The 13,558-nt window shown below is 42.2% G+C and overlaps 3 protein-coding genes across 7 annotated transcripts; all 3 read right to left on the bottom strand.

Moving 5' to 3' along the window:
* Window positions 1-1,063: 1,063 nt before the first annotated feature.
* On the bottom strand, window positions 1,064-3,222 carry LOC141375696 (E3 ubiquitin-protein ligase RBBP6-like). 2 transcript variants are annotated; one of them, XM_087264935.2, is made up of 7 exons: window positions 2,889-3,222; window positions 2,599-2,695; window positions 2,420-2,495; window positions 2,192-2,280; window positions 2,055-2,115; window positions 1,813-1,952; window positions 1,456-1,717 (listed from the first exon to the last, which is right to left on the bottom strand). In XM_087264935.2, the coding sequence occupies exons 1-7, from the start codon at window positions 3,046-3,048 to the stop codon at window positions 1,543-1,545; spliced, it is 798 nt and encodes a 265-aa protein (XP_087121061.1). In that variant the 5' UTR covers window positions 3,049-3,222; the 3' UTR covers window positions 1,456-1,542. The 2 variants fall into 2 exon arrangements, with proteins under 2 accessions (XP_087121062.1, XP_087121061.1); XM_087264936.2 differs by lacking the exon at window positions 2,055-2,115 and having other exon boundaries at window positions 1,064-1,717.
* Window positions 3,223-6,151: 2,929 nt separating this feature from the next.
* LOC141375810 (E3 ubiquitin-protein ligase RBBP6-like) lies at window positions 6,152-7,916 on the bottom strand. 2 transcript variants are annotated; one of them, XM_087264955.1, is made up of 7 exons: window positions 7,583-7,916; window positions 7,293-7,389; window positions 7,114-7,189; window positions 6,886-6,974; window positions 6,749-6,809; window positions 6,507-6,646; window positions 6,152-6,411 (listed from the first exon to the last, which is right to left on the bottom strand). In XM_087264955.1, exons 1-7 carry the CDS (start codon window positions 7,740-7,742, stop codon window positions 6,237-6,239), a joined length of 798 nt encoding a protein of 265 aa, XP_087121081.1. In that variant the 5' UTR covers window positions 7,743-7,916; the 3' UTR covers window positions 6,152-6,236. The 2 variants fall into 2 exon arrangements, with proteins under 2 accessions (XP_087121081.1, XP_087121082.1); XM_087264956.1 differs by lacking the exon at window positions 6,749-6,809.
* Window positions 7,917-10,864: 2,948 nt separating this feature from the next.
* LOC103911535 (E3 ubiquitin-protein ligase RBBP6-like) lies at window positions 10,865-12,655 on the bottom strand. 3 transcript variants are annotated; one of them, XM_087262711.1, is made up of 7 exons: window positions 12,296-12,629; window positions 12,006-12,102; window positions 11,827-11,902; window positions 11,599-11,687; window positions 11,462-11,522; window positions 11,220-11,359; window positions 10,865-11,124 (listed from the first exon to the last, which is right to left on the bottom strand). In XM_087262711.1, exons 1-7 carry the CDS (start codon window positions 12,453-12,455, stop codon window positions 10,950-10,952), a joined length of 798 nt encoding a protein of 265 aa, XP_087118837.1. In that variant the 5' UTR covers window positions 12,456-12,629; the 3' UTR covers window positions 10,865-10,949. The 3 variants fall into 3 exon arrangements, with proteins under 3 accessions (XP_087118837.1, NP_001373493.1, NP_001373492.1); NM_001386564.2 differs by lacking the exon at window positions 11,462-11,522 and having other exon boundaries at window positions 12,296-12,655; NM_001386563.2 differs by lacking the exons at window positions 11,462-11,522; window positions 11,599-11,687 and having other exon boundaries at window positions 12,296-12,655.
* Between the last annotated feature and the right edge of the window lie 903 nt (window positions 12,656-13,558).

Below are 13,558 nucleotides of genomic sequence, written 5' to 3'. Positions count from 1 at the left end.
CTTCAATTACGTAACCACTTTGAAAATAATATTAAAATTAAAACAGATCTGGATGACTCAATACTGAAAATTTTTATAGATGCCTACAAAGGCAGTGGGAGTAAAGGTATAATTTCAAAACTTTATAAAGGATTTAGATCGATTAAACCCCATTCAACAGAATATGTTAAAGAAAAATGGGAAAAGGAAAGTAATGCCATTATTACGGTGGAAGAATGGTTAGACATATGTAGATTTACATCAAAATGTACTAATTCACATATGTGGAGAGAATTTGGATGGAAATGTCTAATGAGATTTTTCATCACGCCAAAACAAAGAGCATACACCACAGGAAAGAACACTAAGTGCTGGAGACTATGCGGGTCTCAGGAACCTAATCACTGGCACATTTTTTGGGAATGTCCAGTAATAAAGCAATTTTGGGTAGAAGTACATGGAGTAATAGAAAACATACTTAATATTACACTACCCTTTCAATTTATAGTTATTTATTTTGGAAGCTCTGATATCCAAATATGAAAATCTGATAAATACTTTTAAATTTTAAATATTTATAACTGTAATATTAAAATATTAAACTGATAAATATTTTAATACTCGCAGCCAAAAAAGCAATTACAAGACACTGGTTACTTCCTGAATCCCCAACAACCCAAGAATGGCTAGAGATAGTATATAATATCTATGTGATGGAAAAAATTACATTCTCCCTTCGACTCCAAATTAATACATTTAGAAACATCTGGTCCAAGTGGACTGATTACGTTAGATTGCTCCATCCAATCTTCATAGAAATATAAAACTATTACTATCTAATTCCCATCCACATAACAAACATTTTTTCAATTTACGACCCATTGCACTCCCCCTTTAATCATCTTTTTAAATTAGTAATTCACAGTTGATAATAACCTAAAGTTGAATGAATAAATAAAGATTTGACCCTCTCTGACCTATGGAAATTTAGTATTGTTATTATTTATGTTACCATTTTACTGTTATTTTCATATATTGTATTTGATGAAACCTTTATTTATTTTTTTTTATTTTTAATTTTTTTGTGTTCTGTTACTTTAGAGTTTGTGAAAAAGAAAAATGTTAAGCAGTCGGAAATGTTTTCTCCTAAGTGGTATCATTGTACTGTGTTTATTGCTACTACAAATAAAAAGTTATAAAAAAAAAAAAAAAGAAAAACACGACTGAGCACTAATAGTGTACTCAACACTTTACACTGACATTTGAAGGATCACCTGACATTATGACTGAAGTAAGAACGCTGAAAAAAACCCATCAGATTTTAGCCCAGAAGAGTTTCTCTTTTCCTAAATTAAAGCAAAACTTCATAATATTGTGTTTATGAATTCATTCGTGTGTGTGTGTGTGTGTGTGTGTGTGTGTGTGTGTATGTGTGTGTTGCACTGCTGGAGTGAAGGTTAACCAGTCCACACAGTTCATGCGGCTATAATCTTTATTATCTTTTATTAATAAACTATGTACAATATTTACACGTCGGCTCCAGGTCTCTTGGATGAAGGTCTCTCAGCGACGTGGTCTCTTCTGGTCGCCGCGCGTCTCTGGTGAAGATGGGGAGCGGGACCGTTTCCCTCCGGCGTCCCGGACCGAAGATGCCGCACCTGCTGAGGACGAGGAGGGCAAAGGCTCGGTCTGGCAGGAGAAGGACGGCCTCTTTCTCTTCTCAGCAGCATAGGCCTCACTGAACAGATCGAGCGCAAACACACACAAGCAGACATCATGTGAGATTTGGACAAACACTAGAACATGCGGCTATGCCAAGTACAGTTTACTCACGCGTCTATGATGGGAATGACGTATCGGCCGCTGCCGTCTATCATGACTCCCTTTCGGTCTGGGTCGTCCACCTCCAACAGGAAGCTGCGGGGAATCCCTGTGCTCTTCCGGATGCGCTTGTGCGGCGCGGAGCGGCTGCCCTGTGAATTGAGGAGTGACAGTCAAACTCTGAGCAAACAATCTGACTGATGAGGACAAGAGCTCAAGTTCACAGCAACCGTGAGCTTGGAAAACCCAGTTACCACATTAGTGGGGCAGTGCCTAATGTGGTGTCCCGGGATCCCAAGCAGCCTCATGGCCTCACTAGTGAACATCAGAACCATGAGAATCAGCTCAGACATCTCTCACAAAGCAAACCTGTCAGTGTCTGAACGCTCACCTGCTGGAGTAGTAGCACAGGCTGGACTGGTACATCACCGCTTTCAGCTTGTCCTCCTCTGACGCCTTTGCCTCAGCCAGATTCTCAGTCTGTTTCACAGGCATTTGCACATTTGAATCTTTTTCACCCTCAACCCTTCAAACAATCTCAAATCTCCCTAAGAAGCTGAGTGCGTGTGCGTATATTGTGTGCTTTACATTGCTATTGTGCTATTCATTTGTTCAATACCTTCAACAACTGCTCCAGTGAGAGGAGTGAAGGATCAGCTCTAGGTGAAGGTTCACGCCAGCGTCCAGCTTGATGTCTGCAAAACAAAGGAGCTTGTGTGACTAAAACACCAGGGACAGACCAGGAGTCTTCATATAACATCTAACAGAGGACGCGTGTGCTCATTTCACAGCACTCACCCAACAAATCTTCTGTTTGAGGACTTCAGTCCCGCCGCAGGGATCCGTCTGATGATGACCGACGTGTTTTTAGGGATGAGAGCATCATCTGTGTATTCTGACAGCAAAATAAAATCAGAATCAGCACATAATTATGGAGCACGGTATACTTTGAGAGCCATTAGCCTTTTAAAACAGCCAAAACATCCCTACATGTCAGCATCAGCACCACCTTACAGCTTCCAGAAGTGTCTGATGTAACGCATCTAATGTTAGCGTAGAACAGTTGAAGTGTCTTTTCCTCAACTCACCTTCATCAGTCTGGGCGTTGCTGATCTTCAGCTGGCAGAACTTCAGCCTCTTGCTCCTCATGATCTGCCGCTTCAGCTCCCCCGCGCTGATGTTGAGGCCTTCAAACTGGAGCGAGTCGTAGGTGAGTCGACTCTGGAACCTGTAGTGAACACAAGACATACTGAACACAAACACAAAGCACAGCGTAATAAAAAGGGTCAAACCTGAGTGATGGGAACAGCAGGCGATCAATCGACGTATCCAACGATCAATAATATCGATAATCTGGAAAAATTGTCACGGAGGACGCAGAGATCAGATGCCAATCGACACAGCGAGATTCAAACAACAGCCACAGGACGGTTGTCATGGATGCTGATGATGAACACGTGACGCATGCGCTGTACAACTTCCGGCAATATTATCATTATTAATATTAATTTTATTGATAGTAGTAGTAAAATCATTGCGATAAGTATAATAAAATAAACAGCAGAACAGTTGGCCATCTCTGAATAATACACAGCGACGTTTCCCTGCACGAACGATTCAGGCCTTCGCCAAGAAGACTCGGGTGAGTCGATGATTCAGGGATTGATTCAACTGTCCGTTCATCCTATTGGCTTCTTTGGCTGAATGAATCGTTCAATGCTTTACTCAAATAAAGCGGCCTCTTGCTGCCACCTATTGGGGGTTTGCTTTTTTGTTTTCAAAAGTACTTTGACACTTTTTTAAAGGCACCTTTAAGTTCATTTTTGCACAAAAGCTCGTCTCTGTGCGTTCCAAATGGTTTGAAATTTCCTTAGCACATGGTTTTCTTGATGCGTTTGAAATTTTCAATGTAAATCCACTCGTACTTGCATTTGATCTTTATTATGCCTTAAAATCAAAACTATACTAAAGGTGTCTTATCCAAATGCAGATTTTCATTCAAAACGTTATGACAGAACCATATTACTTTACAGTGGCCCATGGATATATATATATATATATATATATATATATATATATATATATGTGTGTGTGTGTGTTGCTTGTTTCTTATTTACCCATGCAGTGACTTTTAGGCATAAATACTATGTAGGCTTGCTAAAGGGTTGCATGAGAAATGTCATCATCGTGAGAGCTTGACTTTTTTTTTGTCGCTGCCTTTAGTTGTGGTGAAATGAGATGCATCATGTCGTTTATCTGTTTGTGCAGTCTGTACCTTCATTTCTGAATCGTGTGGCATCGTACTTGAAGCCAAGTCATTTAGCCCAAGGCATAGTTGTCTTAGAATGAGTAGTTTGCTGATCAAATTCCACATTTTGATGAGGCAAAACACATCTTGGATGTTTTAATTACTATTTTAGGTGAAAAACAAAACAATGAGATTTGTGTAAAATCTAAAGTTAACCAAGTCCAGCCCGCCATCTTGTCCTGCCTCTCAGTTCTCTTAAGCCTTGGGCCGGCTCTGTGAAGTGGCCTCTTTTGGGCTCATCATTGAAGACCGGACGAGCTGCAACATTTCGTTCTGCCAGGTTCTGGGAGTAGATGAGCATGTCATCGCTCTAGACTATGGTCAACTTGTGAAGTTACTCATACACCTCCGCTCATGGCATATTACCATTAAAATGAAACTTTTCCAGCAGAATATGACGCTCTAAAAAAAAAAACTCCATCGGCACTGGTAACTATGAAAAACACGACTGAGCACTAATGGTACACTCAACAATTTACACTGACATTTGAAGGATCACCTGACATTAAAGACTGACGTAAGAACGCTGGAGGAACATCAAATTTTAACACGGAAGAGTTTTTTTTGTCTCTCTCAAATTAAAGCAATATTTCTTAATCTTGTTGTTTTTTTTTTTTTTTACTGTACAGTTGCCCCAGGTGTTTATCAGGTGTGATGCCTGCTCATCTGACCTTTGACCTCGGCACTCAACTGCTGCCAGTTTTCTTTCGATGCCATGAGATTTCTGAATTCTACATGCAGGAACCGATGCATTCCTTTTTTTTTTTTTAAACAAAACAGATATGGCAGACACGGCCAAACATTGAAACTTTGGAGGGCATTGAGGGGGAAAAAAAAGCACAATATCATCAAGGGGAATAAAAGGTTTGATCAAAGCGTGCGTTTACACACGTTCATTTAAATATGGACAAAACCAACATTGGGTTAATTTTGTTATTAGATTTAAAATGCACGGACCCTATTTGACCCAGTGTTCATATATACATATGTTTTTATGAATGAATATTTTTGCATATAAAAGATAATAAAAGACTGACTAGACAGATTAGATAGTTTAATAGACAGATTGACACGTGTAGTCATTCGTTCCTGTGTATTTGATGACTAGCTTCCAGCAGTATCTGGCTGCAGACTTGCATGCAATCTGAGACACAAAGCACTCAGCGGAGCTAGTGAGGTCACTGTGAGAGGCGGGGTTAGGGGTGCACACTCACTGACAGCCTAGATTTAGCCTGGTTTTAACCAAGCCGTCTATTAGACTTTTAACCCTTATGTATTGTTCATATTGTTCAAGTGGCTGTTTTTTGCCCCCAATGACCTCCATTATAACTAAACTTGTTTTCATTGCAAAGCCATGACACCAGATAGTAACTCATTCTTTATTGTTGGTGGTTTCCCTGTTGGGATGAGATAAAATGAGTCATTTTTACTTTTGATGGTCAGTTGGCACCTTTAAACACCCCAAAAAAATGCTTGCTGGGATGGTACCAAGAGGCTGTGCTCACTTCTGGACAGAGGGGGTGTAGACTTGCAGCTAGTGCCGATAAGTGGTGCAGACGCTGAGGCTGTTCTGTATGCGAGTGTTGAGGTTTTGAAACATCAGCTGACAACGTGTAGGTAGAGAGTAGCAGGTTCTGGGAGTAGATGAGCTTGTCACCGGTTTAGACTTTGACCGACTTGTGAAGTTACTCACAAGACCTCCGCTTATGGGACATTACCATTCAAATGAAACGTTTCCAGCAGAATATGACGCTTCAAAAAACTCCATCGGCACTGGTAACTATGAAAAACACGACTGAGCACTAATAGTGTACTCAACACTTTACACTGACATTTGAAGGATCACCTGACATTAAAGACTGAAGTAAGAACGCTGAAAAAAACCCATCAGATTTTAGCCCAGAAGAGTTTCTCTTTTCCTAAATTAAAGCAAAACTTCATGATATTGTGTTTATGAATTCATTCGTGTGTGTGTGTGTGTGTGTGTGTGTGTGTGTGTGTGTTGCACTGCTGGAGTGAAGGTTAACCAGTCCACACAGTTCATGCGGCTATAATCTTTATTATCTTTTATTAATAAACTATGTACAATATTTACACGTCGGCTCCAGGTCTCTTGGATGAAGGTCTCTCAGCGACGTGGTCTCTTCTGGTCGCCGCGCGTCTCTGGTGAAGATGGGGAGCGGGACCGTTTCCCTCCGGCGTCCCGGACCGAAGATGCCGCACCTGCTGAGGACGAGGAGGGCAAAGGCTCGGTCTGGCAGGAGAAGGACGGCCTCTTTCTCTTCTCAGCAGCATAGGCCTCACTGAACAGATCGAGCGCAAACACACACAAGCAGACATCATGTGAGATTTGGACAAACACTAGAACATGCGGCTATGCCAAGTACAGTTTACCCACGCGTCTATGATGGGAATGACGTATCGGCCGCTGCCGTCTATCATGACTCCCTTTCGGTCTGGGTCGTCCACCTCCAACAGGAAGCTGCGGGGAATCCCTGTGCTCTTCCGGATGCGCTTGTGCGGCGCGGAGCGGCTGCCCTGTGAATTGAGGAGTGACAGTCAAACTCTGAGCAAACAATCTGACTGATGAGGACAAGAGCTCAAGTTCACAGCAACCGTGAGCTTGGAAAACCCAGTTACCACATTAGTGGGGCAGTGCCTAATGTGGTGTCCCGGGATCCCAAGCAGCCTCATGGCCTCACTAGTGAACATCAGAACCATGAGAATCAGCTCAGACATCTCTCACAAAGCAAACCTGTCAGTGTCTGAACGCTCACCTGCTGGAGTAGTAGCACAGGCTGGACTGGTACATCACCGCTTTCAGCTTGTCCTCCTCTGACGCCTTTGCCTCAGCCAGATTCTCAGTCTGTTTCACAGGCATTTGCACATTTGAATCTTTTTCACCCTCAACCCTTCAAACAATCTCAAATCTCCCTAAGAAGCTGAGTGCGTGTGCGTATATTGTGTGCTTTACATTGCTATTGTGCTATTCATTTGTTCAATACCTTCAACAACTGCTCCAGTGAGAGGAGTGAAGGATCAGCTCTAGGTGAAGGTTCACGCCAGCGTCCAGCTTGATGTCTGCAAAACAAAGGAGCTTGTGTGACTAAAACACCAGGGACAGACCAGGAGTCTTCATATAACATCTAACAGAGGACGCGTGTGCTCATTTCACAGCACTTACCCAACAAATCTTCTGTTTGAGGACTTCAGTCCCGCCGCAGGGATCCGTCTGATGATGACCGACGTGTTTTTAGGGATGAGAGCATCATCTGTGTATTCTGACAGCAAAATAAAATCAGAATCAGCACATAATTATGGAGCACGGTATACTTTGAGAGCCATTAGCCTTTTAAAACAGCCAAAACATCCCTACATGTCAGCATCAGCACCACCTTACAGCTTCCAGAAGTGTCTGATGTAACGCATCTAATGTTAGCGTAGAACAGTTGAAGTGTCTTTTCCTCAACTCACCTTCATCAGTCTGGGCGTTGCTGATCTTCAGCTGGCAGAACTTCAGCCTCTTGCTCCTCATGATCTGCCGCTTCAGCTCCCCCGCGCTGATGTTGAGGCCTTCAAACTGGAGCGAGTCGTAGGTGAGTCGACTCTGGAACCTGTAGTGAACACAAGACATACTGAACACAAACACAAAGCACAGCGTAATAAAAAGGGTCAAACCTGAGTGATGGGAACAGCAGGCGATCAATCGACGTATCCAACGATCAATAATATCGATAATCTGGAAAAATTGTCACGGAGGACGCAGAGATCAGATGCCAATCGACACAGCGAGATTCAAACAACAGCCACAGGACGGTTGTCATGGATGCTGATGATGAACACGTGACGCATGCGCTGTACAACTTCCGGCAATATTATCATTATTAATATTAATTTTATTGATAGTAGTAGTAAAATCATTGCGATAAGTATAATAAAATAAACAGCAGAACAGTTGGCCATCTCTGAATAATACACAGCGACGTTTCCCTGCACGAACGATTCAGGCCTTCGCCAAGAAGACTCGGGTGAGTCGATGATTCAGGGATTGATTCAACTGTCCGTTCATCCTATTGGCTTCTTTGGCTGAATGAATCGTTCAATGCTTTACTCAAATAAAGCGGCCTCTTGCTGCCACCTATTGGGGGTTTGCTTTTTTGTTTTCAAAAGTACTTTGACACTTTTTTAAAGGCACCTTTAAGTTCATTTTTGCACAAAAGCTCGTCTCTGTGCGTTCCAAATGGTTTGAAATTTCCTTAGCACATGGTTTTCTTGATGCGTTTGAAATTTTCAATGTAAATCCACTCGTACTTGCATTTGATCTTTATTATGCCTTAAAATCAAAACTATACTAAAGGTGTCTTATCCAAATGCAGATTTTCATTCAAAACGTTATGACAGAACCATATTACTTTACAGTGGCCCATGGATATATATATATATATATATATATATATATATATATATATATATATATATATATATATATATGTGTGTGTGTGTGTTGCTTGTTTCTTATTTACCCATGCAGTGACTTTTAGGCATAAATACTATGTAGGCTTGCTAAAGGGTTGCATGAGAAATGTCATCATCGTGAGAGCTTGACTTTTTTTTTTGTCGCTGCCTTTAGTTGTGGTGAAATGAGATGCATCATGTCGTTTATCTGTTTGTGCAGTCTGTACCTTCATTTCTGAATCGTGTGGCATCGTACTTGAAGCCAAGTCATTTAGCCCAAGGCATAGTTGTCTTAGAATGAGTAGTTTGCTGATCAAATTCCACATTTTGATGAGGCAAAACACATCTTGGATGTTTTAATTACTATTTTAGGTGAAAAACAAAACAATGAGATTTGTGTAAAATCTAAAGTTAACCAAGTCCAGCCCGCCATCTTGTCCTGCCTCTCAGTTCTCTTAAGCCTTGGGCCGGCTCTGTGAAGTGGCCTCTTTTGGGCTCATCATTGAAGACCGGACGAGCTGCAACATTTCGTTCTGCCAGGTTCTGGGAGTAGATGAGCATGTCATCGCTCTAGACTATGGTCAACTTGTGAAGTTACTCATACACCTCCGCTCATGGCATATTACCATTAAAATGAAACTTTTCCAGCAGAATATGACGCTCTAAAAAAAAAAAACTCCATCGGCACTGGTAACTATGAAAAACACGACTGAGCACTAATGGTACACTCAACAATTTACACTGACATTTGAAGGATCACCTGACATTAAAGACTGACGTAAGAACGCTGGAGGAACATCAAATTTTAACACGGAAGAGTTTTTTTTGTCTCTCTCAAATTAAAGCAATATTTCTTAATCTTGTTGTTTTTTTTTTTTTTTACTGTACAGTTGCCCCAGGTGTTTATCAGGTGTGATGCCTGCTCATCTGACCTTTGACCTCGGCACTCAACTGCTGCCAGTTTTCTTTCAATGCCATGAGATTTCTGAATTCTACATGCAGGAACCGATGCATTCCTTTTTTTTTTTTTAAACAAAACAGATATGGCAGACACGGCCAAACATTGAAACTTTGGAGGGCATTGAGGGGAAAAAAAAGCACAATATCATCAAGGGGAATAAAAGGTTTGATCAAAGCGTGCGTTTACACACGTTCATTTAAATATGGACAAAACCAACATTGGGTTAATTTTGTTATTAGATTTAAAATGCACGGACCCTATTTGACCCAGTGTTCATATATACATATGTTTTTATGAATGAATATTTTTGCATATAAAAGATAATAAAAGACTGACTAGACAGATTAGATAGTTTAATAGACAGATTGACACGTGTAGTCATTCGTTCCTGTGTATTTGATGACTAGCTTCCAGCAGTATCTGGCTGCAGACTTGCATGCAATCTGAGACACAAAGCACTCAGCGGAGCTAGTGAGGTCACTGTGAGAGGCGGGGTTAGGGGTGCACACTCACTGACAGCCTAGATTTAGCCTGGTTTTAACCAAGCCGTCTATTAGACTTTTAACCCTTATGTATTGTTCATATTGTTCAAGTGGCTGTTTTTTGCCCCCAATGACCTCCATTATAACTAAACTTGTTTTAATTGCAAAGCCATGACACCAGATAGTAACTCATTCTTTATTGTTGGTGGTTTCCCTGTTGGGATGAGATAAAATGAGTCATTTTTACTTTTGATGGTCAGTTGGCACCTTTAAACACCCCAAAAAAATGCTTGCTGGGATGGTACCAAGAGGCTGTGCTCACTTCTGGACAGAGGGGGTGTAGACTTGCAGCTAGTGCCGATAAGTGGTGCAGACGCTGAGGCTGTTCTGTATGCGAGTGTTGAGGTTTTGAAACATCAGCTGACAACGTGTAGGTAGAGAGTAGCAGGTTCTGGGAGTAGATGAGCTTGTCACCGGTGTAGACTTTGACCGACTTGTGAAGTTACTCACAAGACCTCCGCTTATGGGACATTACCATTCAAATGAAACGTTTCCAGCAGAATATGACGCTTCAAAAAACTCCATCGGCACTGGTAACTATGAAAAACACGACTGAGCACTAATAGTGTACTCAACACTTTACACTGACATTTGAAGGATCACCTGACATTAAAGACTGAAGTAAGAACGCTGAAAAAAACCCATCAGATTTTAGCCCAGAAGAGTTTCTCTTTTCCTAAATTAAAGCAAAACTTCATGATATTGTGTTTATGAATTCATTCGTGTGTGTGTGTGTGTGTGTGTGTGTATGTGTGTGTTGCACTGCTGGAGTGAAGGTTAACCAGTCCACACAGTTCATGCGGCTATAATCTTTATTATCTTTTATTAATAAACTATGTACAATATTTACACGTCGGCTCCAGGTCTCTTGGATGAAGGTCTCTCAGCGACGTGGTCTCTTCTGGTCGCCGCGCGTCTCTGGTGAAGATGGGGAGCGGGACCGTTTCCCTCCGGCGTCCCGGACCGAAGATGCCGCACCTGCTGAGGACGAGGAGGGCAAAGGCTCGGTCTGGCAGGAGAAGGACGGCCTCTTTCTCTTCTCAGCAGCATAGGCCTCACTGAACAGATCGAGCGCAAACACACACAAGCAGACATCATGTGAGATTTGGACAAACACTAGAACATGCGGCTATGCCAAGTACAGTTTACTCACGCGTCTATGATGGGAATGACGTATCGGCCGCTGCCGTCTATCATGACTCCCTTTCGGTCTGGGTCGTCCACCTCCAACAGGAAGCTGCGGGGAATCCCTGTGCTCTTCCGGATGCGCTTGTGCGGCGCGGAGCGGCTGCCCTGTGAATTGAGGAGTGACAGTCAAACTCTGAGCAAACAATCTGACTGATGAGGACAAGAGCTCAAGTTCACAGCAACCGTGAGCTTGGAAAACCCAGTTACCACATTAGTGGGGCAGTGCCTAATGTGGTGTCCCGGGATCCCAAGCAGCCTCATGGCCTCACTAGTGAACATCAGAACCATGAGAATCAGCTCAGACATCTCTCACAAAGCAAACCTGTCAGTGTCTGAACGCTCACCTGCTGGAGTAGTAGCACAGGCTGGACTGGTACATCACCGCTTTCAGCTTGTCCTCCTCTGACGCCTTTGCCTCAGCCAGATTCTCAGTCTGTTTCACAGGCATTTGCACATTTGAATCTTTTTCACCCTCAACCCTTCAAACAATCTCAAATCTCCCTAAGAAGCTGAGTGCGTGTGCGTATATTGTGTGCTTTACATTGCTATTGTGCTATTCATTTGTTCAATACCTTCAACAACTGCTCCAGTGAGAGGAGTGAAGGATCAGCTCTAGGTGAAGGTTCACGCCAGCGTCCAGCTTGATGTCTGCAAAACAAAGGAGCTTGTGTGACTAAAACACCAGGGACAGACCAGGAGTCTTCATATAACATCTAACAGAGGACGCGTGTGCTCATTTCACAGCACTCACCCAACAAATCTTCTGTTTGAGGACTTCAGTCCCGCCGCAGGGATCCGTCTGATGATGACCGACGTGTTTTTAGGGATGAGAGCATCATCTGTGTATTCTGACAGCAAAATAAAATCAGAATCAGCACATAATTATGGAGCACGGTATACTTTGAGAGCCATTAGCCTTTTAAAACAGCCAAAACATCCCTACATGTCAGCATCAGCACCACCTTACAGCTTCCAGAAGTGTCTGATGTAACGCATCTAATGTTAGCGTAGAACAGTTGAAGTGTCTTTTCCTCAACTCACCTTCATCAGTCTGGGCGTTGCTGATCTTCAGCTGGCAGAACTTCAGCCTCTTGCTCCTCATGATCTGCCGCTTCAGCTCCCCCGCGCTGATGTTGAGGCCTTCAAACTGGAGCGAGTCGTAGGTGAGTCGACTCTGGAACCTGTAGTGAACACAAGACATACTGAACACAAACACAAAGCACAGCGTAATAAAAAGGGTCAAACCTGAGTGATGGGAACAGCAGGCGATCAATCGACGTATCCAACGATCAATAATATCGATAATCTGGAAAAATTGTCACGGAGGACGCAGAGATCAGATGCCAATCGACACAGCGAGATTCAAACAACAGCCACAGGACGGTTGTCATGGATGCTGATGATGAACACGTGACGCATGCGCTGTACAACTTCCGGCAATATTATCATTATTAATATTAATTTTATTGATAGTAGTAGTAAAATCATTGCGATAAGTATAATAAAATAAACAGCAGAACAGTTGGCCATCTCTGAATAATACACAGCGACGTTTCCCTGCACGAACGATTCAGGCCTTCGCCAAGAAGACTCGGGTGAGTCGATGATTCAGGGATTGATTCAACTGTCCGTTCATCCTATTGGCTTCTTTGGCTGAATGAATCGTTCAATGCTTTACTCAAATAAAGCGGCCTCTTGCTGCCACCTATTGGGGGTTTGCTTTTTTGTTTTCAAAAGTACTTTGACACTTTTTTAAAGGCACCTTTAAGTTCATTTTTGCACAAAAGCTCGTCTCTGTGCGTTCCAAATGGTTTGAAATTTCCTTAGCACATGGTTTTCTTGATGCGTTTGAAATTTTCAATGTAAATCCACTCGTACTTGCATTTGATCTTTATTATGCCTTAAAATCAAAACTATACTAAAGGTGTCTTATCCAAATGCAGATTTTCATTCAAAACGTTATGACAGAACCATATTACTTTACAGTGGCCCATGGATATATATATATATATATGTGTGTGTGTGTGTTGCTTGTTTCTTATTTACCCATGCAGTGACTTTTAGGCATAAATACTATGTAGGCTTGCTAAAGGGTTGCATGAGAAATGTCATCATCGTGAGAGCTTGACTTTTTTTTTGTCGCTGCCTTTAGTTGTGGTGAAATGAGATGCATCATGTCGTTTATCTGTTTGTGCAGTCTGTACCTTCATTTCTGAATCGTGTGGCATCGTACTTGAAGCCAAGTCATTTAGCCCAAGGCATAGTTGTCTTAGAATGAGTAGTTTGCTGATCAAATTCCACATT

The sequence above is a fragment of the Danio rerio genome, chromosome 8 (genome assembly GCF_052040795.2).
Source record: "Danio rerio strain M-AB ecotype USA chromosome 8, GRCz13ab, whole genome shotgun sequence".
In the NCBI taxonomy this organism is placed as follows: Eukaryota; Metazoa; Chordata; class Actinopteri; order Cypriniformes; family Danionidae; genus Danio; species Danio rerio.
This window is presented reverse-complemented; position numbering and strand designations above follow the sequence as displayed.